General features: G+C 33.7%; 1 protein-coding gene across 7 annotated transcripts in view; it reads left to right on the top strand.

The window, feature by feature from the left end:
* CABCOCO1 (ciliary associated calcium binding coiled-coil 1) overlaps positions 1 to 26,734 on the top strand; it is a 125,405-nt gene that overhangs the window by 27,791 nt on the left and 70,880 nt on the right. For 3 of the 7 annotated variants that reach the window (XM_059170164.1, XM_059170157.1, XM_059170162.1), the window contains 2 exons: positions 425 to 569; positions 4,964 to 5,036. In XM_059170164.1, the coding sequence (XP_059026147.1) occupies positions 425 to 569; positions 4,964 to 5,036 (218 nt within the window). The other 4 variants (XM_059170161.1, XM_059170158.1, XM_059170159.1 and 1 more) reach the window with 4 other exon arrangements.

Below are 26,734 nucleotides of genomic sequence, written 5' to 3'. Positions count from 1 at the left end.
TTACATTTTCAATTCTGATCAGCTCTCCTGTCTACAGTAACCGAACCTACTATGTAGGTCTTCCTCACCAGCTAATCCAAACAACTTTTGTTTCATTTCCATATATACACTCTTATTCTAAGACCATTAAAAAGCATATTTTCTATTTTAAAGTAATTTTTGGGTAGATTTAAAATTATCTTTGCATCTTAAAAATGGAAACAAAGTCTTTAGACAATTGTGTTGCATTATATTGTTGGGTGTATCAGCTATTCTTTTATAAAAAATGTAATTATTAACCTATCATTAAAAAAACATTGCTATTACCATTGTCCACACAAATATTGAAAAAGTAAATATTTGCACACTAATGACATCTTGGATTATTTTTTTCCCAAAACATCTATCAAAATAATGCTTAAGACTTCCCTGGATCTTATTTTAGCACTGCATATGTCTTTGGAAGACAGCATAAAATGGCTTGGAGAAGTTATGGCTGAAACAGGACCATCACATTCACAGAAAAATGAGGAATCGAATGTCTTTAATATAAAACAAGCCAATGCTGTCATCGATTACTTAAAAATCAGGTATGGATTTGCTTTCAGTAGCATGTATTTTTTCATTTCATTATCTTTTACAAAATGTCTATTAAATAAAAATGAATTCAGTTTTTAGATATTTACAGAATTTATGCTGTAATTAACCCAGCCAATAATGAGATAATATTAAAATAATGAGAGAAAGTTAAAATCCAACAAGTAAATTTCAGGACATTGAGATTTTGGCTAGCTTTCCATTCTTAAAAAAGGTTTGTATTTGATAAGAATAATTTCATCTGAAATTATAATAGATTATCCAAAAATTTCTTTTTTTCTCTGAATCTCTAATTAATATCACTTTATTAACAAAATTATTCTTTTACATTAATCAGACTTAATTACAATAGACTATATTTTAGTAGTTGGCCTTGGCATCAAAATTTCACATTTTAGAATAACATTCATTTCCATTTAAACATTTATTTTAGATGTTTTGTATTAGAAATTAAAGAGATTTATGTGCAAGTTTCCTTAGGTTTATTATGTGCCCTAAAATATTTTGTAGTATTGACCAATTAAATTCAAGTTTTTCTTTATGCTTAGAAAATGACGGTGAATGGAGGGAAAGTGTTTTTATTACAGTGATTCTTCATTGGTGAAATAAGAAATCCTTTTATATAATGTCACAAGGTCTGTATTACAGTCATGCACCTCTCCCAAGTGACATTTTTAGAGTTTACAAATATTTAAATAAGAGTTGGTAAAATCTTTCTTTTGCCTAACTAAAATCTTCTACAAAATATCTCTTTTCCTCCATTACTATATACTGCAGTGTTTTCCAATTTTAAATTTTAAAAATTCCAAAATAAAGCATGCTGCATGATGTCCTAGACATGCTCATCATTTGCTTGGCAAAGATCCTGGCTGTTGTCTGGAAGCTTTTTAAATATTAACATGTTTTATTTGATAATGCTTATATACTGGTTTCTGGCATGAATTAATAATAGTATATGATATAATGTGTTTTTTATATAATAACACCTGATATAACATGATTTCTTAGCATAAAACATATACCTCCTAATGTATGTCTCTCACTAAAAGCTACAGTACTCTTCATATCAATTAGAGTAAAGCAAGGTCCTTGTGTGGGAGGAAGGAAGGAAGTGGAAATTCAGAACTGGAGAATCTGTTTTCTGAGGTCTTTCTGCCCAACAGAATCAGTGGGTGAGGGGAATTCTCTGCACATTTATACAGCATCCTTCTTTCTCTTCTTTATCTATTTGAGACCACCAGATCTCTCTTTGAAGAACACACTATTACATCTGAGCTCTAAATCCCAGATGTTTATAATGGACACTGGGACTAATAGTTAACCACAACAGCTAAACCCATGCAGATGTCCTAATGATATTTTCTAGATGGTGAAAGATGGCACCTCTTTTCTCTTTCGTCTTGTCTCTCTGGACACACACTCATCAGTGAATTTCTTGACATTTCATTTCAGAAAATGGTTAAGTTAGGAAAAGATTCCGGTGTTAGTCACCATTAAATGCTTACCAGGATAACTTTATTTACCAAAAATTTTTAGCCTCATTTCTAAAAGCAACAACAAAAAGTAGTATTTGAGAGATAGTCATGTAAAGTAAATCAGAACTATTTTTGATGCCATTAAATCTTCATATTGTGATTTAAAGAAATTATACATTTAAATGCATCTGTTACAAAAAAAATAAAATATCAGTTAGTATGATATCTAGAATCGATACTGAAGTTGTATAAAGACAAATGTCATTTTCTACAATTTCTTTTTTTTTTTTTTTTTTTTTTTTTTTTTTTTATTTTTTATTTTTTATAAACATATATTTTTTATATACATATATTTTTATCCCCAGGTCTGTGAATCTATTTAGAATGACTCATAGGTCCACAAATACAAATTTAATGGCAGTTAAACCATATAATATTTTTCATTTTAATGACTACAAAGAAGTTTTGTAAATATGAAGCTAACTCAATTATTGAAAGTATAAGCATGTTTCAATTTAATCTGATATTAAATTTACTCAACCAGTGAAACTCTCATCAACTTAGAGAGAGTATTTTTTAGAACATGACCTATAGAACCTGAAACTTAACTGGCAATAAAATTGAAATTTTATTTGATACTGTTAATAGAATCTAAATTGTATACTCCATCATGTGCCTGTGATTTGAAAAAAACTAATACCAAAATTCCTCTCTAATGTTATTGTAGGTACTGACCAATCAACTCAGGTAATATATATTGATATGTTTTATGTAATACATACAAATATAAACGCTACTGCAGCTTGTCAATATAAGACATCATTTAGATATATGTGGTCCAAGTACACTTCTGTCATTGTGTATTCTACCCATTCATTGGGAATCAGGTAAAGGTAATGTGCACAGGCATTTCTCAATATAAGAAAATTAACACTGCCTCTCTGTGCACAACAGGGTATCCTACTTCCTGGCACGGAGCCCAGATGTCTTGACCCATTTTATTTCTTCCTTTGATTTAGAACTAAGACAAGATGTTTAACAAAATAGTCAAGGGGTTTGAGTCAGCTGGAAGTCTTCCTTCTAAAGAAAGAGAGAGGAAATATATTCCCATAGCAGAGGTGTCACTTTGTTCCCATAGGAAGTCATTGAATAGTTCCTTGATAAAGTTAGAGAACCTCAACCAATATGGGGACCAGAGTGAGGCAATGGAGGCAACTTATCCTAGCCCTGAAAAGTGCCTCTTCAGTAGGTGTCCTACTCCCCCCATCTGTCTTACACTAGTCCTGGCCTTGCCCCAACTTGTATCTTTGACCACTGCATCCAAGTCATGAATTTTATTTTCATTGCAAGAAGTGAATTTTCCTTTTGGCATGAGACAATCTAATTCTTATATGCAATGAGGAGAATAAGTCTGACAGATTATAAAATTGCAGGAAGGAAGATTTATGAATTAACTTATTTGTGTAACATGAGATGCAAGGAAAATTTTATACTAATTCACTGAAAGGAAGTCAAGTTATTTCCAAATACTCTACAGGCTTCAGTTTTTCTACTCAAAATCAGTTATGGCCAGTCTAATATTTTTAACCTTAAAGCTCTCTCTAGGTAAGCAATGTAAGGGAAGGAGAATTTGAATTTATTTTGCTTCATTGAATCATCAAACTTCACTAATCTTGATGTATTTTCTAGCCAACAAATCAAGCTAATGTCAAAAGCTAAGTTAGTTTTCTGAGTGTTGATGACTAATTTGAATATGTGAGGTTTTTTTTTCCAAAAAAATTTAAAAACCCATGACTGAAGTCTGCATGCACATCACTTTTTAATGGATTGTGTTAGTAGTGAAATCAACTGCTGATAAAACTCAGAGAGACCCAGCTGCCTGAGGATTTCTTCATTGATTTCAAATGAATTGAAACTTTGATCCATTACAGCATTCAGGAGAAGCCATTATTATACATGCTCTGTAGCTACATTTTGCAAATGTTAATTTCTCAGTTATATTAAAATCAATTTTCTTAAATAGCAAAAGGCACCAGAGTGAAAGAGAAACCACTAAGACAATTTTTTTGTTCTTGGGCATTTTGCTGTATTATGAGTCTATTAATTTTCCCAACCAGCAGGAAGAGAATTAGAAAAATCCAAATATTATCACAAACAGGATATTAGAAATCAGCCCTTCAGTAAATTTTTAACTCTCAATAATACTTCACTGAAATCTTTAAACTTACTAGAAAAACTTGTTTTAAGACTCCTATCCTTTAGCTCTTCACAGTTCTTATACACTGACTGCCTAATCTTTGGATAGAAACTGAAGAATTATCTTTCTTAAATTAATTCCTCTTTTTGACCTGTGATCAAATATTCTATAAGAAAACCAGATACCTTCTAAATGGATTTCAGTTAGTGTTGCATCATTTTCAGGTGTTATCAGAGATTAATTTAATCTTGAAACAGTTTGAGAACATGAGATGTAATTGATATGGAAGTAGATTATAGAATTCAATGCCTTCATTCCAGAGGAAATTGACTCCGGTTTGAAGCAAAACATGAAAAATAATGTGAAATTTAATGTTATTTAGGGGCAGTGCATTATTTGATTGTCAACCAAGAAAAGTCAAAATGTAGTCTAATTGCTCCCTTATCCCAAACCTCTCCACACATCACAGATTAATTTACTGATCTTATATTATGTACTGTGTTATACTGTCAATGTCTCAAAAGAGTAAATCATTAGTTTCTCACCAGTTCTGGACAATTCATTTGGAATAAAAGATGTAGCTAACTCCATATTAGTGTTTAATGTCTTTCATTTGATCATTATGAACAACTTTCCTTTAATAAATACTCTTACATATTTGTTTTCTTTCCCAATATAAGCTTATCAGTGTTGCACATTTATTTTTGTATTTCAGCTTATTTCAACACTACAAGCTATATGAGTTTCTATTCTACTCTACCAGGGAAGAAATTGTGATAGGAACTGAGGTAAGTAATTTATCTAGATGGAACCAATTAAGCTGAATCACTTAATGCATGCTGATCAGCATCTGGATCTTTAACTGCTTAAAGCAACTTCTTGTCAAGATTACTCAAGTGTTAATATAACCAACTAGTAGTTTGCAAAAAGAATAATTACATAAAGTGAGCTTTGGATTAACAAAATAAGCTGTCTTTGGGCATTAAAAGCATTGTTAATCACATATACTTTATGTATCTATGGATTATTTGACAAAGCAAAATTGAATAGGTTATGTATGTCTTCATACAAAGAAAATGTAAGGAAGTGAGATAAATTAATTGCTAAATCTCTTCTAATTTCACATTTTTTTCAATCTACTCATTTTTTTAAGGTCTAATTCAAATCCCACTTCCTCAGTGAAGCAAATCTTCCTTAATTGCATCGCATCTCAAAGGAAGGGTATAGACAATGTCTTTAATCACATTCTATTATTTTATTCTAGTTTATCTCTTTCTGCTGAATACTGGGTACTTTGACTACACCAATAAGCACATAATGATACACTATGATGCACACTTTTTAAAACTATTTTTTGTGGATTAAAATAGTCCACACAATTCAACTGTAATTTCCTTGAAGGCAAGTATGAGGCACTGTTTTTCTATCAGAGCGTCAAATATAATGCACCATAGTGGCCCCTCAGTTGATACTATGTAAGTGATTCAGTGACATTGAATACAATGACATTTCTATAAAAAATTATCTACCTAAAGATACCTTGGAACAGCTTTATATATTAATTACAAACGCATAATTGCTATAAATAAATCGCGGGTAAGAAAACATCTTAAGGAGGCTAAAGATGCCATAAAAAGTGCTTCTTTTTTTGTCAACTACTGGAGAAGGTAATGTTGCCCAGAAGTACCAGACAAAGGAGAGGCCCTGGTCACAAGTAAACAGTGAATATGGTATATTTACATGATCTTTTTAATTTTCTGGATATTAAGCACCAGGTGGAATGTGTGAACTTTTTTCCTGCCAGAGTGTTATTTTTCTGAAGTTTATAAAGTGCTTATATCATTAACACCTAAGTCACTTTTATTCATCCTCCATGTGCGTCCGTTTTCTTTGTGTTCTCCTCACACTATATCTTTTTTTTTTTTTAAGGATTTTATTTATTTATTTGACAGACAGAGATTACAAGTAGACAGAGAGGCAGGCAGAGAGAGGAAGGGAAGCAGGCTCCCTGCTGAGTAGAGAGCCCAATGTTGGGGCTCGATCCCAGGGTCCTGGGATCATGACCTGAGCCAAGACAGAGGCTTTAATCCACTGAGCCATCCAGGTGCCCCTCTTCATACTGTATCTTAAATTATGTGTCACTTGACAGAGTTTTACAATGAAAATATTTCCATTGGAGAATTACATCATTAGTGCAGCAGAATTGCAGTAATGATCAGTTTGGAATAAAACCCTATCTCATCTATTCAGCAAAACTTCGGAAAAATGAAAATGGTTTTAACGGCAGCATAAGCAGATATTTAAAATCATCAAGAAAAAATTTCATAAAGAACTCCCTTTTCCTTTGTTAGTTACACAATCACGCCTTTCTTCTTTGTTGTAAGGATATATTTAGGTGACATTTATGCTTATGGAAAGATAAAATGGAGAAAGTAGACTGGGATTGGTGCCTTTATTTTCCTTTGTCTTTTGTATTTTCTCCAAGCTGACCAGAACTATAAAAAAAATCTTTAGTGAATGGATATTGGGTCTTCAAGTATTAGACCACTCATGGTACTTTAAAGGATTAACCAAAGCAGATATTATACTATAATATTTAATGTCATTGTAGAGTGTCTGATAACTCTTGGTGCAAATATGTTTTTTAATTAACGGCCTTTCATAGAAGAGACAGAGGTCTGCCCTGCTAGATTATTCACGCTGACTTCAGTGCTCTGGGACCAAATAAGGTCGACACAACAACTGCATAAATGTTTCAAGTTTGACTCTCAGGCTAGTGTTCAAATTAAAGAACACTAGAAAAATTTAGTTTCTTTCTTAATTATTGATAGATGGTTATAATAAAACATGCAAATCCCCTCTAAAAATAATTACTAAATATTAATTTCCATCATGAAAAGAACATGAGTAAACTATATTCATACTTTTCTTGGGTTTTAGTTTAAAAAAATCATCTTTTTGTTTTGGAATTTAGTGATCATTTCACCTTTTCCAAGAAGTTTCACGTTATGTTTAGATCATTGAAGCATATTTTCAGTAAAATCATAATCTTGACTTGAGATGCTTCATAGTCTAGAAACATTTCTAATAGATACAGTTCTATACCGTTCATGTTTTGTAGTTCATTTGGTGGTTCACAGATCATATATGTTGGAAGGCAGTAAACAATCTGATTGAGCTAGGATAATGACAGAATGGAAGTAGCAAATTCCCATAGTTGTGGCCTCCTGAGAAGATGCAGTATATGAGATTCTCTCACTATTTAAAGGGATGAGTCACTGATTTCTACTCCTGAAACTAATTTTCACTGTTTGTTCACTAAAATTTAAATATAAATAAACAAACAAAAAGGATGGAAACTAACTAAATAAATAAAAAGATGAGGACTCCCTTTTAGTCCCGTAAGCCAGGAGCTCTCCAAGTCTAGTTTTGACAATGCAATTAACCCAGATACTCTGACACAAGAATTGTAAGGGAATCAGAATCTCCTTTGGGGATATATATTTCCTTTAACCTAAGGCCCCACCCAGCAAGAAACCTGGAAACTGTTATGTTCTCTGCCTTTGTTACCTAAAAACTACATGAAACATTTAAAAATTGCACACAAAGAACAGTATCAAATATTAACAATGGTGATGATCAAAATCTCATAGCAGATATCCAAAGTCATGGTTCTAGTCAGGTATCTGCCACCCAGCATCTATTAATATGAGATGATACAAATATAAAATTATTTATTTATTCATTCAACATATGTTACTATTACACTGTAGGTTTTGTTAACTTCCAGGAATACACAATGATAAGCAACAGTTCTTGTCCTCAAGGAGTTGGCTGTCTAATGAGAGGAGAAAGGTGATTAAATAATTATAGTATGGAACCCAAAATGTTATGTTACTATGGGAACAAATAGAAGACAAAGAGGAACATCTAACGTTTATAGGTTTATAGAAGTTTCTAAGAACAAGTAAAATCCTAAGAGAAAATCTAAAAGTTGTGAATGAGTTAGGCAGTATACTTTCAGCACCAAGAAAGAAATCCCACTCAAAATAGTTCATACAATTAAAAAAAAAAAAAAAAAGAAACGGATATATTACTTGATCACAAAGTGGTAAATAGAAAATGAGCTGGACTAAGGTTAACCAACTCTAAGTAGCCAAACGATGTGAACATGTGAATGTGTGTATGCATGCATATATCTCAATTCTCATCTCTCTTGGACCTTTTTCATCACTTTTCTCTGATTCTTTTTGTTTTGGTCTCATTGCCCTCTACTGCACACAGTCTTTCCTCCAACTGGTGGAGATATGTCAGAGGCAGCTCCAGTTTAGCAACTCCAGGAGAAAGGAACATTCCTTCTCACATTGTTGACATTATTGGCTATGCTTGTGCCATGTGTCCACTCTCAATTAACCACCGTGGCCAGAGGAGTGGAGTCATGCTCCTGGAAGACCCAAACAGCCATACTGAATGAGTGTCAGAGGATGAATAGCTCCCCCCAAAAAAACAGAAAGAGCCTTTGCAAAAGGGAAGAGTGACATAATCAAAAGAGTGAACTAAGCAGACATGTATGACTCTTCCATCCAAAATTCCATGAGGCCAAAAAATCAAAAAATCCATAATGTAATGGGTAAAAGATTTTATAACATGTAAAACTATGTTTAGATGAAACCACAGCTAATACATGCAAAGAAGATGCTACGGAGTTAATGACATTTCCGTAAGCATCCCTCATTGAAACGAAAATGGGAGAAAGCTTTAGAAGGAAAAAAGCATGTAGGGGACTGCTTTCAGAGCAACTGCACTGTTCATCTCCTTTACCCTCTGCTGCTTGTGATAGGGACTCTATAGTATTTGCTCCCAAACTAAAGAAACTAGTTTGGACGTTGACACCAAAACTTCAGTTCTGAAGTTTCCAGGAGAAATCATGAATATACCTTCAGTATAAGGTACTGGTACATATAATTACCACAATTATTTTCCTTCTCCTATAGTCTCTGGCAGCAAACTTTGGCAAACAAACATCTCCAAGCAAGTGAACCAAGACCATCTAATGTAAATATAAGCTGGCAGCCCCAAATCACCAAGAAGTTGAGGAAAATAAAATCATAGATAGACATTAAACTCTATTAATAAATCAAGAATAGCTAAGGAACAGAGTTGACAGAGCAAATGGTAGAAGACTTTAAGTCTGATTAAGATTCTCAAGAAAGTTTGAAAGCTTATTGTATTCTTGAAAAAGGAACTAATAGAAATCTCAGAAATTTAAAATAAGATTTGAAAACTTTTAATAAAGTATCAGGTATAATGTTGAAATATAGAAAAAAAATACTTAGAACTGTGAATTACCAATATTTACTTGAGGGCATGTAGAAAATCTTAACAGAATGATAATTACATAAGACATTGAAAAATCCAAATATAAAAATGGCTCCAGCATTAGAAGATTTTATAGACTAGTTTCACCAACATTTCTAAAGTAGATAATTCCCTTTTATATAAAAATTATGATAGAGGATAGAAGGCGTTAGGGAGCTTTCAACTCATTCTTTGAAGTTAGTATAAATCTGAGAATGCTTTCAACTTATTCTATGGTTGACAATAAATTATAACCAAGAATAAAAAAGAATGACACAAAGTTATGGTCAATCTCAGGTATGATAATAGATACAACAATCTTAAGTAAAATATTAGGTTGGTGGGATTATGGACATTGGGGAGGGTATGTGCTATGGTGCATGCTGTGAAGTGTTTAAACCTGGCGATTCACAGACCTGTACCCCTGGGGCTAAAAATACATTATATGTTTATAAAAAAATAAAAAATAAATATAAATAAGTAAAAATAAATATTAGGAAGTGAAATATAGTAGAAGATTGGATGTTCAGATAGGATTTATTCCATATGTGCAAGTGTGGTTTAACAGTGGGATATCTATTAATGCAATTCAGTACCTTATCAGCTTAAGAGGAGAAAAATCAAGTGACCATCTCAATAGATATGGTAAAGTATTTGATAAAATTAGACACCCATTTTTCACTTTAAAAAAACTTCAGTTATTCAGTAATATATAATTTTTAACTGAGAATATACCAACACAAGAAACTCTCTAGAACCATCTTAATGACAACATTAAAATACCATAAGGAAAAAGACAAATCTGATTATTATTACCAACATTGCTTTTTATTTCCTAGCCAATGTAATAAAACAAAAAAGAAGTCAAAGTAGAAGAAAAAGAAAAATATTAAAACAAAACACAAAGCTTTTATTATTTGCGGATGGTATGATATGAATCCATCATTAAGAAAATAGTATTTTCTTATACATTAGTAACAGCTAATAGAAATAAAAAAGGATCACAATGATAATAATGAAAACCATAACAAAAACATGCAAGGATAATACAAAAAAATAAGTAGTTTTAGTAAAGTTAATTGGTTTTGATTCTGAGTAAATAGAAAGTAAAACATGTTCCCAGTTGAGAACACTCAATTGATGAAGACATCATGTCATTCCAAATTGGCCTGTAAACTCAGTGTAATCAAAAAGTGCCATGGTTATTGTGGTACTTTACCAAGTAATTAAAAAAAAAATTTTTATTGTGGAACATTTCAATCAAATACAAAATAAAGGAATAGGATATTAACCCTCATATATCCATTACCTAGCTCCAACAGTTATGATCTTGTGGCCATAATGGCTAAGTATTTTTTTTAAGATTTTATTTATTTATTTGATAGAGAGATCACAAGTCGGTAGAGAGGCAGGCAGAGAGAGAGAGAGGGGGAAGCAGGCTCCCTGCTGAGCAGAGAGCCACATGTGGGGCTTGATTCCAGGACCCGGGATCATGACCTGAGCCAAGGGCAGAGGCTTAATCCACTGAGCCACCCAGGTGCCCCATGGTTAAATATTTTAATATGTGATTCTAAAATATAATGAATTTAAAGTAGTTCTTTAAAATCATCACATATGTAGTTAATGTTCAAAATTATCTTATAACTTGTCTGTATTTGTGTTTTATGTATCCATTTGTTTGTTTGTATGTTTCTTTGAAGTAGCACCCAAATAAAATACCCATATTGCAATTAGATTCTTATGTCATTTTAGCATTTTTTTGTACCCCTGGGGATAAAAATATATGTTTATAAAAAATAAAAATTTAAAAAAAAGAAAAAAATATTCTTATGTCATTTTAAATTTATAGGTTCACTATTTGTATTTTTTATTTCCTTATAATTTGTTGAAAAGTCCACATCTTCTATCCTATAGAATTTTCCAGAGCCTAGTTTACCAATTGTGTTCTTGTGCTATTCTTAACATTTCTCTATCTTCCATATTTCTAGTAAATGGATAGTTAAATGTTGGAAGACTGACTAAATTAAAGTTCAAATGCTTAGAAAGAAGAATTTACAGGTGGCTATGTTCAATTTTATTAAGAGGCAAATAAGGTTTAGTTTTCTTTTTGGTGATGTTAGCAACCATTTATTACTAAATCTATTATTTCATTAAGGGTTAAAATTGGTGACATTCTACTTCATCATTCTTTTTCTATTTATGAGCTGGATACTTCCATGAATAGAAATTTCCTCTCTTTAATTGTTTGATTAAATTGAGGTACAGTTCATATAGAAAAGACAGGATAAGTGCTAGGTTCTTCTCCTTTCTTCAATAGTTTTTAAAATAGTAAGTTGGATTTTTAGTATCCTCCAAAATTGACTGGTAGACTGCATGATTCTCCCCAAGCACCTCAAGATGCTTGGATACTAATTCCTGAAACCTCTGTATATGTAGCCTTACATGGCAAAAGGAGCTTTGCAGCTGTGACTAAATTAAAGGATTTGAGATGGGGAAATTATCCTGGATTATCTAAGTGAGCTCAATGTAATCATAAGATTTCTTATAAAAGAAAAAGGGAGAAAGGAGAGTCAGAGTCAGAGACAGGGAGAGAAATTTAAAGATGATATTACTAGCCTTAAAAATGGAGGAAGAAACCAGGAGCAAAGGAATTAAGGTGGCCTCTAGGGGAATGGATGAGGCAAGGAAACAGATTCTCCTCTAGAGCCTCTAGGATGAATGCAACCCTGTCAACATGTTAAGTTGAGAACTTCTGACATCCATAACTGTAAGATAGATCTGTGCTGTTTCAAGCCACTCAGTTTGTGGTAATTTGCTATAGCAGGAATAGGAAACTAATATAGACTTTGATATAATAGCATGCATTTATTGCATTGTGATCTATTTTAATTAATGCTCAAGTTGTCTTATCTTTGATCATTGATCACATTGATCTGTTTGCCAATCCCTGTCTGAATACCGTATTGTTTTAACTACCATCACTTTATAGACTGTGCTGGTATCTGATATGGCAATGCCTTTTCCTCTTCCTCCTCCTCCCTTCATCTTCCTCCCCTATCCACTTCCTCCTCCTCCTTCATCATCATCATCATCATCATCATCATCGTCATCATCATCATCGTCATCATCATCGTCATCATCAGTATTTGATTGATTATATAGTTCATTATACAATAGTTTATATTTCCACCAATATGAAATTTGGAATTAAACACATGTGTGTATTTCTAGTATGTAACATATACAAGTATTTAGAAAAGTGACATTTAAAACCAGTCAGGAAACTAGAGATACAGTAAAACACATCAATGAAACTAGAAGCTGTTTTTTTGAAAGAATCAGTAAGATTGATAAACCATTGGCCAAACTAATCCAAAAGAAAAGAGAGAGGACTCGAATTAATAAAATTATTAATGAAAAGGAAGAGATCATGACTAACACCACAGAAATAGAAACAATCATCGGAAATTATTATCAGCAGTTATATGCCAATAAGTTAAGCAACCTAGATGAAATGGATTGAGGCAGTGATCAAAAGCCTCCCAAAAAGCAAGAGCCCAGGACCTGATGGATTTCCTGGAGAATTCTATCAAACATTCAAAGAAGAAATAATACCTATACTCCTGAAGCTGTATCAAAAAATAGAAATAGAAGGAAAACTTCATTAATTCCCATGACCTCCTCTGAACCAGTTCAGAGGAACTATACTTAAAATGCCATCCTGATCAAAATTCCACTGGTATTTTTCAAAGAGCTGAAACAAACAATCCTAACACTTGTGTGGAACCAGAAGAGACCCCGAATTGCTAAGGAAATGTTGAAAAAGAAAAAAAAAAAAAAAACTGGGGGCATCACGTTGTCTGACTTCAAGCTTTACTACAAAGCAGTGATCACCAAGACAGCATGGTACTGGCACAAAAAAAGACACATAGACCAATGGAACAGAGTAGAGAACCCAGATATGGACTCTCAACTCTGTAGTCAAATAATCTTCAACAAAGCAGGAAAAAATATACAGTGGAAAAAAAGACAGTCTCTTCAATAAATAGTGCTGGGAAAATTGGACAGCTGTATGTAGAAGAATGAAACTCGACCATTCTCTTACAACTACACACAAAGGTAAACTCGAAACATAAGGTAGGAATCTATCAAAATTCTAGAGCAGAACTTGGGCAGTAACCTCTTCAACATTGGCCACAGCAACTTCTTTCAAGATATGTCTCCAAATACAAAGGAAACAAAAGTGAAAATGAACTTTTGGGACTTCATCAAGATCAAAAGCTTCTGCACAGCAAAGGAAACAGTCAATAAAACAAAGAGGCAACCCACGGAATGGGAGAAGATATTCGCAAATGACAGTACAAAGATCTGATATCCAAGATCTATAAAGAACACAAACTCAATACACACAAAACAGATAAGGTTGTCAAAAAATGGGCAGAAGACATTAACAGACACTTCTCCAATGAAGACATGCAAATGGCTAACAGGCACATGAAAAAATGTTCATCATCATCAGCAATCAGAGAGATTCAAATCAAAACCACATTGCACCAGTTAGAATAGCCAAAATTAACAAGACTGTAAAAAACAAGTGTTGGAGGGGATGTGGAGAAAGGGGAACCCTCTTACACTGTTGGTGGGAATGCAAGTTGGTGCAACCACTTTGGAAAACAGTTTGGAGATTTCTTAAGAAATTAAAGATAGAGCTACCCTGTGACCCTGCAATGGCACTACTGGGTATTTACCCGAAAGATACAGATGTAAGGGAAAAAAGGGCCACATGTACCCCAGTGTTCATAGCAGCAATGGCCACAGTTGCCAAACTGTAAAAAGAACCAAGATGTCCTTCAACGGACAAATGGATAAGGAAGATGTGGTCCATAGACACTATGGAATATTATGCCTCCAGCAGAAAGTATGAATACCCAACTTTTATATCAACATGGACGGGACTAGAAGAGATTATGCTGAGTGAAATAAGTCAAGGAGAGAGAGTCAAGTATCATATGGTTTCACTTAGTCGTGGAGCACAAGGAATAACACAGAGGACATAGGGAGATGGAGAGAAGTGAGATGGGGGAAATCGGAGTGGGAGACAAACCATGAGAGACTGTGGACTCTGAGAAACAAACTGAGGGTTTTGGAGAGGAGGGGGTGGTGAGATGGGTTGGGTATTATGAAGGACATGTATTGCATGGAGCACTGGGTGCAGTACATAATGAATTTTGGAACACTGAAAAGAAATAAAATGGAAAAAAATAAATAAAACAAAAACCAGTCAAGATAATGGGCTGTGTGTTTAATTTTAAAAGTTAGATTTCTACCTCACCCCAAACTTGGAAATGAGTCTAACCTATTAAGAGATTTATTTTCTATAATAGCAGACATAATGACAAATTATAATTTGGCCCCATGCTTTCTCTGATAACAACTAGAAAGACTGAACAGGGTTTTTTTTGATTTTGTTTGTTTTGTTTTTTTAAGACTTGATGAATTGTATGGTGATTAACATACCTCAATAAAAAAATACTGTAAGAAGTAAACATTAAAAAAAATCTTAAGTGTTTGAAAGTATATGTGCTAGACAAGTTCAAAAAAATTGGGGGCCAAACATACACATGAAAATTGCTCAACATAAGCTGGCATCAATGAAATACAAATCAAAGCCACAGTAAGATACCACTTCACACCAGTCAGAATGGCTAAAATTAACCAGTCAGGAAATGACAGGTGTTGGCAGGAATGCAGAGAAAGGGAGCCCTTCTACACTGTTGCTGGGAATGCAAGCTGGTGCAGCTACTCTGGAAAGTAGTATGGAGGTTCCTCAAAAAGTTAAAAACAGAGCTACCCTATGACCCAGCAATTGCACTACTGGGTATTTATCCAAAAGATACAAATGTAGTGATCTGAAGGGGCATGTGCACCCAAATCAAACGTTTATAGCAGCAATGCCCACAATAGCATTTACACACACACACACACACACACACACACACACACACAGTGGAATACTGTGCAGCCATCAAAAAACCCCAAATCTTGCCATTTGCAACATCGTGGATAGAACTAGAGGGTATTATGTTAAGTGAAATAAGTCAATCAGAGAAAGACAATTATATGATTTCTCTGATATGAGGAATTTGAGAGGAAGGGTGGGGAGCCATGGGAGAAAGGGAGGGAAAAATAAAACAATATGGGACTGGGGAGAGAGACAAACTGAGGGTTGCTGGAGGGGAAGGAGGTGGGAGGAATGGGGTGGCTGGGTGATGGACATTGGGGAGGGTATGTGCTATGGTGAGTGCTGTGAATTGTGAAAGACTGATGAATTGCAGACCTGTACCCCTGAATCAAATAATACATTATATGTTAATTTAAAAAATGGGAGGGCAAAGTAGTGAGCCTGGCATTTGGAAATGTTTTGGTGGACAAATGGTACTAGGAGAACAAAAACTGGAGGGGAAGGGAAACATAGTAAATCCAACAAGTTGTTGGGACTCCAAAAGACCACACTCAAAGAAATCAGCCCTGTCATAAACTGAACTTCAACTTCAAATGATCTCATGTTTTTGTAGATTTAAAGAGTATCAGTAGTTCCATTAACCTCTTCTGTAGAGTAAAACAAACTCGTGCTACACTTCAGATAATATCATTAGTTGTTTTTTTTTTTTTATAACCAGTGTCTGCCACTCAGTAAAATTATGAGACACACAAAAAATAGAAACAGATCCAGAAGTGTTTCCATTGGTGTAGTTATTAGTCATACACTGTAAAATAATTATGCTTAAGAAATAAAAAATATTCTGGAAAATAAAATGTAAGATAGTGAATTTCAGCAGAAAATTATAAACTATTAAAAATACTAAATGGATATTTTGGAATTAGAAAATATAATAATTGAAATTAATAACCAAATGGATGTATTTAACAACAGGCTAGTCATGACTACAGAAAAAACTGGTAAATTAGAAGATTAATCAAAAGAAAATACCTAAGGTGAATTATGGGTATGCAAAAGCATGGTAAACACAATAAGAGATATAAGAGAATACTGACAGAGTGAAAAGGTATGCCATAGAGTAACTGAAGTCAATTCCACAATAAGAAGATAGACACAATATTTAAAATTAATTTTCTAGAAATAATAAGTTTTACACCACTTTAGATTTTACTCACCTGTAAACATACCATGGTAAATTCACATCTAAACATATAATAGTAAAATTTCTAAAAATGATAGGTTGGAGTAGTTTCCAGATCTGCACGTAAGGAGTTTGAATTCTCCACTCTATCCTAACAAAGAGTAAGAAGCTGAACAGATTGAAAATGAACAACTTCATGGATACATATGAGAAGGAAGGACACAGGGCAAATGGCTTCCCCCAAGATTGGAGAAACGGCAAATTCAGGTCACTGTGGCTTATTGTAATAGACTTATAAGTAGAAACTGTCATGGGAACCAGTGCCAGGTAAGAAAGCCTGAAATGTAATTGACGAACTGCTGGAAGCTCAGTGCCAACAACTCTTGAGATTTAAAAACTCTAAATGGGCCCAGTCATGAGGGGCCCCACGACATTCTGAGATTTCCCCCCCAGAGCATGATTAGAAATCCACAGTAAATATTGAGAAAAATATCACTGTATTTCTGGCAGGGGGAGAGGGAAAAGAGCCACTTTGAAATATGCCAGACCACATAGTTATTCTTAACAAGACCTGCATTCAAGGGAAATGAGTTAACCAGAGCCTAACCTGCTGAGGGTATTGTCACAGTCTGACCAACCTGTGTAATTGGAAACACCCAACTCCAACCCACTCTAGCCATTTGACCCATCTAAGGAGGGAGAAAAAAGCAGAAACTCTTGTGAAGTTTGCAGTCCAGAGGCACAGGCTACCTAAAAAACTGATATGTTATCATAGAACCATAGAACATGTTCTCTACCCTCATGCTTTACCACCACATTACTGAAGGCCAACATACAGTAGTTTCTTTTGCCTTTTTACTATTTATATTAGATCCAAAAGATGAAATACTTAGGTATAAATTTAAATGAATAAGTACAAGATCTGTATGAGGAGAACTACAAAGTTCTGACAAATGAAATCAAGAACTAAATAAATGGAAAGGTATATTCTATGATCATGGATAAGAATACTCAATATTGTTGTCAGTTCTTCCCAATGTGATGCATAGATTAAATGCAATCACAGTTAAAGTCTCAAAAGTTATCTTATGAAGATCAAAAAATTCATTTTAAAGTTTACATGAATAGACAAAAGGGTCTGAATAGCCAATACAAGGTTGGAGAAGAAGAAGAAGAAAATTGGAGAACTGACACTACCTGAACTCAAGACTTACTATAAAGCTAAAATAATGAAGATAGTGTGGTACTGGTAAAGGACAGACAAATAGATTAATAGAACAGAATAGAGAACTGAGGAATAGACCTTTATAAATATAAATATTCATAATATAAATATTGATCTTTGACAAAGGAGAAAAGCAATATAGTAGAACAAAGGTGACTTTTTGAACAAGTCATGCTGAAACAACTGGATATCCACACAACAAAAAAATGAGTCTAGATACAGAACTTATCCTATACAAAAATTAACTCAAATGAATCACAGATATAAATGTAAAACACAAACTACAAAACTCCTAGAAGATAATGTAGAAGAAAACCTAGATGATCTTGGGTATGGTGATGACTTTAAAATACACACAATTCATTGAAAAAAAATGATTTAGCTGGACTTCATTAAAATAAAAAACTCTCTGAGAAAGTCCATATCATGAGACTGTAAAGATAAGCCACAGACTGGGAGTAAATATTCACAAAAAATACATTTGATCCAGAATATACAAAGAACTCATTAAACTCAACAATAAGAAAACCAACAATCTGATTATAAAATGGTCCAAAGATCTTAACAGATTCCACACCAAAGAAGATATACAGATGGCAAATAAGCATATGAAAAGATGCTCCACATCATATTTCATCAGGGAATTGCAAATTAAAACAATAATGGGACATTACTACACACCTATTAGAATGGCCAACTGAAACACTGACAACAACAAATGCTAATAAGGTTGTAGAGCTCCCTAATGCATTCCCAAGAAGTATTGAGACACATTTTATAAATTAAGTGCAGGCATATAAACATGTTTCCATACTAATATATTGACAGAGATCATCTGGGTGTTTACACAATAAAAGACTGAATAGAAAAAAATAGGTGAACTCCCAATCCATAAAACTAAATACTTTGCAAGTGTGTTGCTGCCACGTTTTAAATATAAATTAGGTTTAGCTGAAAAGTAATTTGTAGAGTAAAAATCTGGTGTTGTGTTATAGCATCCCAAATTTTTTCTGAGAAAATAAAGTTGATATCATGAATTATGTATACATAGTACATTTTAAAAATATTTATTCATTTTAATTTTACCAAAGTGACAACATATCAAATCTTGGATCATTTGTACTTTCAAAGGTTATATATATATATATATGTATATATATATATACACATATATTTATACACATATACAAATATATATATATTTAAACATACATGTACATATTTGTTTTAATATAAAAACCTTACATGATTGCTTTGATAGTTTCTCTAATTTACAAAATGTAATAGATAAAGTTTTATTTTGACTGTTTAAGTCTGCATACTTGATATGTTTCAGAATTTTACTTTATAACATGGACTTCTTCACATAGACTCCCTCTGCACAACTCCAGGAGGCACCATTCCATTGTAGTCTATATGATTAATGGAGTTGTGCATTGTACAAACTGCAGCTGCTATGGAGGCCCTGTTTTCACAAGTGGTACTGTAACAGAATCTGATTATTATAAATATGGTATACTCAGAAAGATATTTAAAGAGAATGATAAATATACCTAAGTGGTTACCTTGCCTAGAGTCATGTTTTGGCAGTCTTTCATAACCCAAAATAATACCACTTAAAGTCAGCAAATATAGAAAATTCAGACCTCTCTAAAATCAGTGAGTGTCAATTGTATATAATTTCATTTTCTGAGCACTTATTCCTAAAGCAAAAACAAAATAAAGAAAGCACTTTTTTCTTTCTTATTTCAAAACCCACATAGATTATGGGTGTTAATGACACTGCACTTAAAAATTGTTAGCTTTGGGGGGGAAAAGTAACCAGATAGGAACATAAATTTTATTTTCTTTCTTTAAACTATAAAGTTACAGTGTCCTGAATAGACAAAATATGAGACTTATGTAAACACTCACTCTTTTAAGGGGAAAAAAAAGCAGCAAAAACAACATTGCATGTCTGGTCATATTTTGAAAAGGGGAAAGGCAACTGAAGCGTATCTGTAAAGATACCTTTTTTCTATTCAGTTTACCCTTGAGATGTAATGTACCTCTCAAAATAATCTAAACTTATCCAGATGATATTTTTAATCTTGAAAAAATACTTTTTTTTTTCTTGTTGGATGATCCTATTAGCAAACTGCTGGAAGGGAAAATCATACAGGACATAATTTGTAGTTTGACCTGCTCACATTGGGTGTTGCTAAAGAAAATCAATCAGAAATTGTTGTGTTAAAATAACTCTATCTGCTCTAGCTGGCATGTGTGACTGACTTTAGAATCTATCATTTAAAGAAAATGGTTGACGTTTGGGTATACAATTTATCAAATTTCACTCTAGTCCTTTTTCTCCAAAGCACAGGAAAATAATCATCCCTCCCTAAATATAAATCTTTTAAGAGAAATTCAGAGATCTGTCTTCAGTAAAATAACTGATAAATAGCAGAGCATAATTTAAAGATGGTTTCCATCACAGATCACATGGCGCCTAAACTCTTGAACCTGTCACTCAAGTCTTTTCATCAGTTGGCCCACTAGCATTAATCTCAGCTCCTCTCTGACCAGTTTTCTGATTGGTCTTTTCATAATTACAGGTTTCCTGCTTACTGCTGCCATGAAGTAAACTCTTCCTACCGCCTGAAATGCTCCCCAACCTCTCTTCTGCCAACCCAAAGCTATTATTCCCTTACAGCTCAATTTGAGGAACACTCCTTTTAAGGAATCAAAGATAGAAAAAGAAAAGAAGAAAAGAGAAAGGCAGGAAGGGAAACTAGAATGGGTGGAAGGAAGGGAAGGAGGGAAGAGTACTTTCAATCATTACATTTTTATTTCCTCATTATTAAATGCCTTCCAAATATAGCACTATATCTTGGGAACTAATTACATAGCTCTATGAGATCAGAGCAACTGATTTTTTTTTTTCCTCTTGTTTTTCTCAGTATAGGAACTATTTTTATTTACCTAATGTTTTGGTAATTGTTTACTGAACCAATTAACCTAAAAGAAGGGACATTTTTTTTATTGACCAAACCCAGAACATTATAGTTGAGGCTATTATTTCAGTGTGTAATTTAAAAAATCTGAATCACCCCTTTTAAATATCAGTCATTCAACCCATTATCAGAAAATTGAAAGTTGATATAGAAGAAATATGTTTACATTACTCATTTTTAATTATGAAGATTCTACTTTATATGGACCACCTAGGGAATGTTTATTGAATAATGGGAATGTCTATTATAAATTGAGGCTACTAATATAGTAGTATTAAGACAGCAGAGGCCACTAATGCATTGACCACATCAAAAAGTATAGCTGTTTTAGGGGATGGGAACACACCACAAACAGAAATCAAACAAACCCCAAAAATAAAATTTATACTACAAATGACAGAAAAGCATAAACAGACTTAATGTTTTACACAATTTCTTATAAATCAATGAGAAAAAGGTGACCACTAATGAAAAATTAACAAAGCATATTTAGAAGAGAAGATATATAAAAAGTCAACAAATGTATATAAAGATTTTCACACTAGGACTCAAATGCAAATTGAGCTAAAATAATCATATTCCCCAAAATTACAATGGTAACATACTGTCTTGTGAGAGTGTGGTGAACTGACATTCTCATATACTGATGGGAGGAATATAAAATGGTAAACTCTCCAGAGAGCAGTTTGACAAGCTATATCAAACTTTAAAATGTGTTTACCTTTTGAGCCAACAATTTGAGTTTGAGTTTATCCCAAAGAGGAAATCAGACTATAGGCAGAATTGTTTATTTGTATACAGTAGAAAAAAATATATAACATCCAAACTGTGAATTACCTAAGTGCCTATCATTAGCAAGCAGTTTTATAAAAATATGCGGTGACTTCATATAATATATTGCAGTCATTATTAAGAATACTCACATAGGATTGTGTTTATGATGGAAAATTATTCACATTATGTTAAGTAAAAAAAAGACTACTGAATGTGTTTATTGTGATTGCAGTTTATAATTTTATATCCATATATATGTATATATAGAGAGAGAATACTCCCTGAAGGACAGACATCAAATCATTAGCTACAGTCATTTGATAGTAATAGTATATATCTCATAGTATCTGCTTTCCCTTTATGTTTGTCTGTATGTCCTCAAATTTTTTGCAGTCAGCATGTAGCTTTCTCCCAGAGTGAAGACTATATAAGTTTTATCTCATTTCCTTTTACTTTTCTTATTCAGCATTATTTCTTCTTTTTCTTGCTTATTTAACTTTAAAAGATTGTATAACATTATGAAAATGTCTGCTTTATTTTGAAGAGATGCATTTCATGTTTATGTGATTAGGCAGTGTTCTTTTTCCCTAAAGCAAAAGGTTCTATTGCAAATGATTTAATTGTTACTCGAGGATGAGCATCTTATTATTCATGAGTTATATAAATCACCAAAATGTCCACAGTGATCACAACAAGACTTGGAAAACAAGGATGCTAGCTACAGGGAGTTACTTTATTACTTAAGATATTATCCAGCCAATAGATGGCAAGAAGTGGCAGGATGAATCGAGTCTAAGAAAAATCAATGTTCCTATTTTGTGATTACATACTCAGCAGAATCCATTAATAATCCAAGCTTCTGGTTTAAAGAAAAAGTACTCTTTTCATTCTTCTCTAAGATGTCTGGACATGTCTAAAATAGATTATATAATGTTCAGAGACCGCATGTTAAAAGAAGCATATTCAAATCACAATGTGTTAGGAGAAAAATAACCTGGATTTTCCATGACCAGAGAACTGACTCTGAAGAAGAAAAAGTTCAGAGAAGATATAATAACTATCTTCAGATCTAAAGATAGCAGAGCATAAAAAAGAGATTTGTCTTGTCTGTTTGACTCCCAGCTGGCAGACCAAAGACCAGTGACTGGCTACTCTGAAGGAAGATTTTGACTAGGTATATGCAATCACTTTCTAAAAAATAGACATATACAGAAATGGAAAAGATAAGCTGTGGAAAGGCAGGGGCTTATGCCTTCCACACTCTGATACTAGCAACTCCTAGCATAGATCCTGGCAAACAAAAGGCACTTACAAAATTTTATTGAGTGAATTGAGAGGTAATAAATTTTATCTTCATTGAGTGTACTCTGATTCAGCTATATGATTATTTTGGAAAGATATTTTGTAAAATAGTTTACAGCATTAGATAGGAGATTGAGTCAGATTATCTATAAGTGTGTGGCTATCCATCCCAAATTTTTTTAGGATTTTCTAGTATAATTCCAATTTAAACTATTTTGTCCTGTTCTTCCCTTGAGTATACTTCCAAATGTTGTTTTGTTAGTAAAGCTAATAAAATTTATGATGAGCCAGTCTTACTCTAGGTAGCATAACTAATAGAATGACAAAGTAGATTCCTTTCTACAGGCTGGAAATCATGTTGGACTGCTATAGTTGGTGTGGATAGAGAACTACAGTTGTTTATAACTGGGAAGTCATTCGCTATAAATGTATAGCTAGCTCTATCTTGGTGAATGCAAACTTAACTGTTACACATTTCTGTAATCAAACAAAGCCAATCAAAATTGTATGTAGAGTAACATGTTTTTATTGATTATTTTCTTTAAGAAGATGATTTTGGTCACAGTTCTATACTATTCGGCCATACATATACCAGTGTTTCCTTAGCATTCAAGTTTGATTACGAGGCCAGACTTAAGTCTTCATGTTTGACAGATGGTTGGGAATATGCAAGTAAGTGTGCATTGTGCAGAAAAGCATGCAAGTGAAGAGTCAATCAAGAGAGAATAAACATGCTTAGAAAGAGGCCACCTTATTGGTATTCTGACTACAGAATCAAGCAACTTTCTATGCAAATTATGCAGCTGCATCAGCACCATTGACACTATAGGAGTAAAGAGGATAAAAATCCCAAAGTTTTCTGTGGCAAACTAGCTCTGTGCTTTATCAAGGAAATAATAGAAGGGTAGGTGAGGTAGAGTGTTTTTTGTTGGTTGGTTTGATTTTTTTTTTAATTGCTTATTTCTTTTGTTTGCTTGAAGCACTAATGACCATAGCAAACGTGGCAAGTTTAACTGATGAATATAGAGTTTCAAAGCTCCCAGAGCATGGCTTTTGGACTAATAGAAATTTAGATGGGAACAGCAACCTACTTTCCCTTATTTCAGGATTAGCATGCCTGCTGGTACAGACAGAATTCTTCCAGTGTTTATGGGTGGAGTGTCTCTCTCTTTCTCTCTATCAGGCTCTATCTCTGTCTGTCTGTCTTTCTGCCTCTATTTCTCTCAAAAGAACAACCAAATTGGTACAACAACCCATTATTCAGAGAATGTTTTACGGTTCTTATTTGATACTCAGTAACTTAAAGAATTAGGACATTTTAACTAAAGAGATCAAGAATTTTAGATGGGAAGAGACATAGAACTAACAGTTAAGTGAACAGATATGTTTGCTCCATTTAAACAGCAAGAAATCAAACTCGAATTATCTTTTTTTCAATAAAAAGCAAAATATATAAACATCACATATTAATATTTACAATTTGAAGCAACTCTTCTATGAAGCCATTCCTGACTTCCATAAGCCATGCTGAATCCTCCCTTCCTACTGACCACTGTTGGGATTTGACATTAAGGCATTGCACTTTACAGTGTTAGTTTGTATGTCACCTGACTATGGAGGGGGATCCTCTCCGGCCTGCCCTTGCCTTTTGAAACACACACACACACACACACAAATACACATGTACAAAAACACAAACACAGTTGATTCCTAGGAGCTAGAGGGAGATAGTTAAATCTTTATATTGTAAGCTTTCATTACAAGGTCAGCCCAGACATTATGCATCTGGATATATCTGGATATTTCCCTGCCCCTTCATGTTTCTTCTAACATTATTAAATATATGTACACAAGTTCCTTAACACTTCTTCATTCAAGAGCTTTCTCTTTCTTTGATGCAGGCTGGATTTAATGACTCTCTTTTAGAGAACAGAATATGGCAGAACTGATGGGATGTCACTCCTAAAATTAAGCTATAAAAGAACTGTGGCTTCCATGTTGTAATTACCATAAGGCTTTCTTTCACTCTCTTGATATCTGCCTCTTGAATCATTTGCACTGGCATAAGCCATCCGCTGTGTCATAAGGACACTCGGGAAGCTTTTGGAGAGGCCCACTTGTCTGGGACCTGAAGCCTGCCATCAACCACATGAGTGATGTAGGAAGAGGATCCTCATCCCAAGGGGAAATGATTACAGCCTTGACCAACAGCCTTACTGGTGAGAGCCCCAGAGCCAAAACCACCCAGCTGAGCCAGCTTCAGATCCTGACCCACAGAATGGTTGACTTTAAGTGTTTAAGTGATTTTGAGCTGCCACATTTGGGATAATTTACATAGCAGCAGATAAATAACATATTTCCTATTTATAGCAATAGCTGAAATCTCTTTTTCCTCCAATTTCAGTCACCCTCCAGTTCTCACATCTTCATCTTTTGTTATCTCCTCCCCTGTGTCAGGCTGCTCTTGCACAACACACTTGTCCTACTCTGATGGCTCCTCACTCTTAGGAGGTCTCCTGGAGTTGAAAAAAAATCAAATTCTCCACTGTGAATGGCTCATATCCCAAATTAGATTGCACATAATAGGTGCTTAATAAATATCTCTTCATTGTATAATCAAATTTCTATTTCTTCTGATTTGTGCAAATAAAAATCATTCATTTGAAAAATAGCATTTTCTTATTAGGTCAGACAAGAATTATAAAGAGAACTGTTTAAGTGTTTGAAACTAAGCCTTTCATAAGCAAGACTTACTAGTAACTATAAAACCTCACCTGGTACCTGAGCCAAGCAGATATTGGTCTCAGTGCCTTCTTTGGCTTCAGAAACCAGAGATAGTGTGCATTTAAGTTCCACATGGGCAAAGCTCAACAATTATTTCACCCTGAGGAAAAATTGTAGGTTCAAGATCACTGTCTTATAAATGCATTTCCAGTACTAGGTATTGCTAGTAATTTTCAGATTTGTGTCTATTGCTACCTTTAATAATCAAGATAATTATTAAACAATTGTGGTATGCCTGCCATACTAAGTTCTCTGAGTCAGTTTGTTTACAAATACTTTTTTCACTATCGGTGTGTGACATGGGTTAGCAAAACAAACACAGTTACTTGTAATGCCAAATAGGCAAAAGAAATGGACAGTGATTTGATGAGCCCACAGGCATGTACTCATAAGCCAAGTACTGTAAAGGAAAAATACAGATTACTATAAAGACCTGTATTAGAAAGCTTTCTCTAATCTGGGACAGAGAATCACAGAAAGTTCCTCTGAGCTAATTACCTTGGGTAGAGATCTAGGATAATATGTAACTAGGTAAAAGTGTAGGGCTGACGGGAAGCTAAGTTAGCTGAGCATTTACAATATACCAGGAACTGTCTAAGCACTTCAGGTATCAACATAGGTAATCCTCACCATAGGAGGTGGGCTCCAACTTAACCACATTTTAAAGATATGAAACCTGAGAACTAATGTCCACATACTTACTGCTGTTCCAGACTTTCTGCAAAGACTGTGACTTAAACCCTAGGGACACCAAAGAAAACTGTGAATGAAAGTGATTGTTCAGACCACTTTCTAGCTAAGCAGCATGTCATATTAATTACCTATGGAAGTTTAACAATTGAAATACCAACAAATAGAACATGGTATAACTTTATTACCTTCCAAACATGTTTTCTAAAAAAATAAGATAT

This window comes from Mustela lutreola, chromosome 4 (assembly GCF_030435805.1).
Source record: "Mustela lutreola isolate mMusLut2 chromosome 4, mMusLut2.pri, whole genome shotgun sequence".
Taxonomy (NCBI): domain Eukaryota; kingdom Metazoa; phylum Chordata; class Mammalia; order Carnivora; family Mustelidae; genus Mustela; species Mustela lutreola.
Note: the sequence above shows the minus strand (reverse complement) of the source record. Positions and strands in the feature narration are given on the sequence as shown.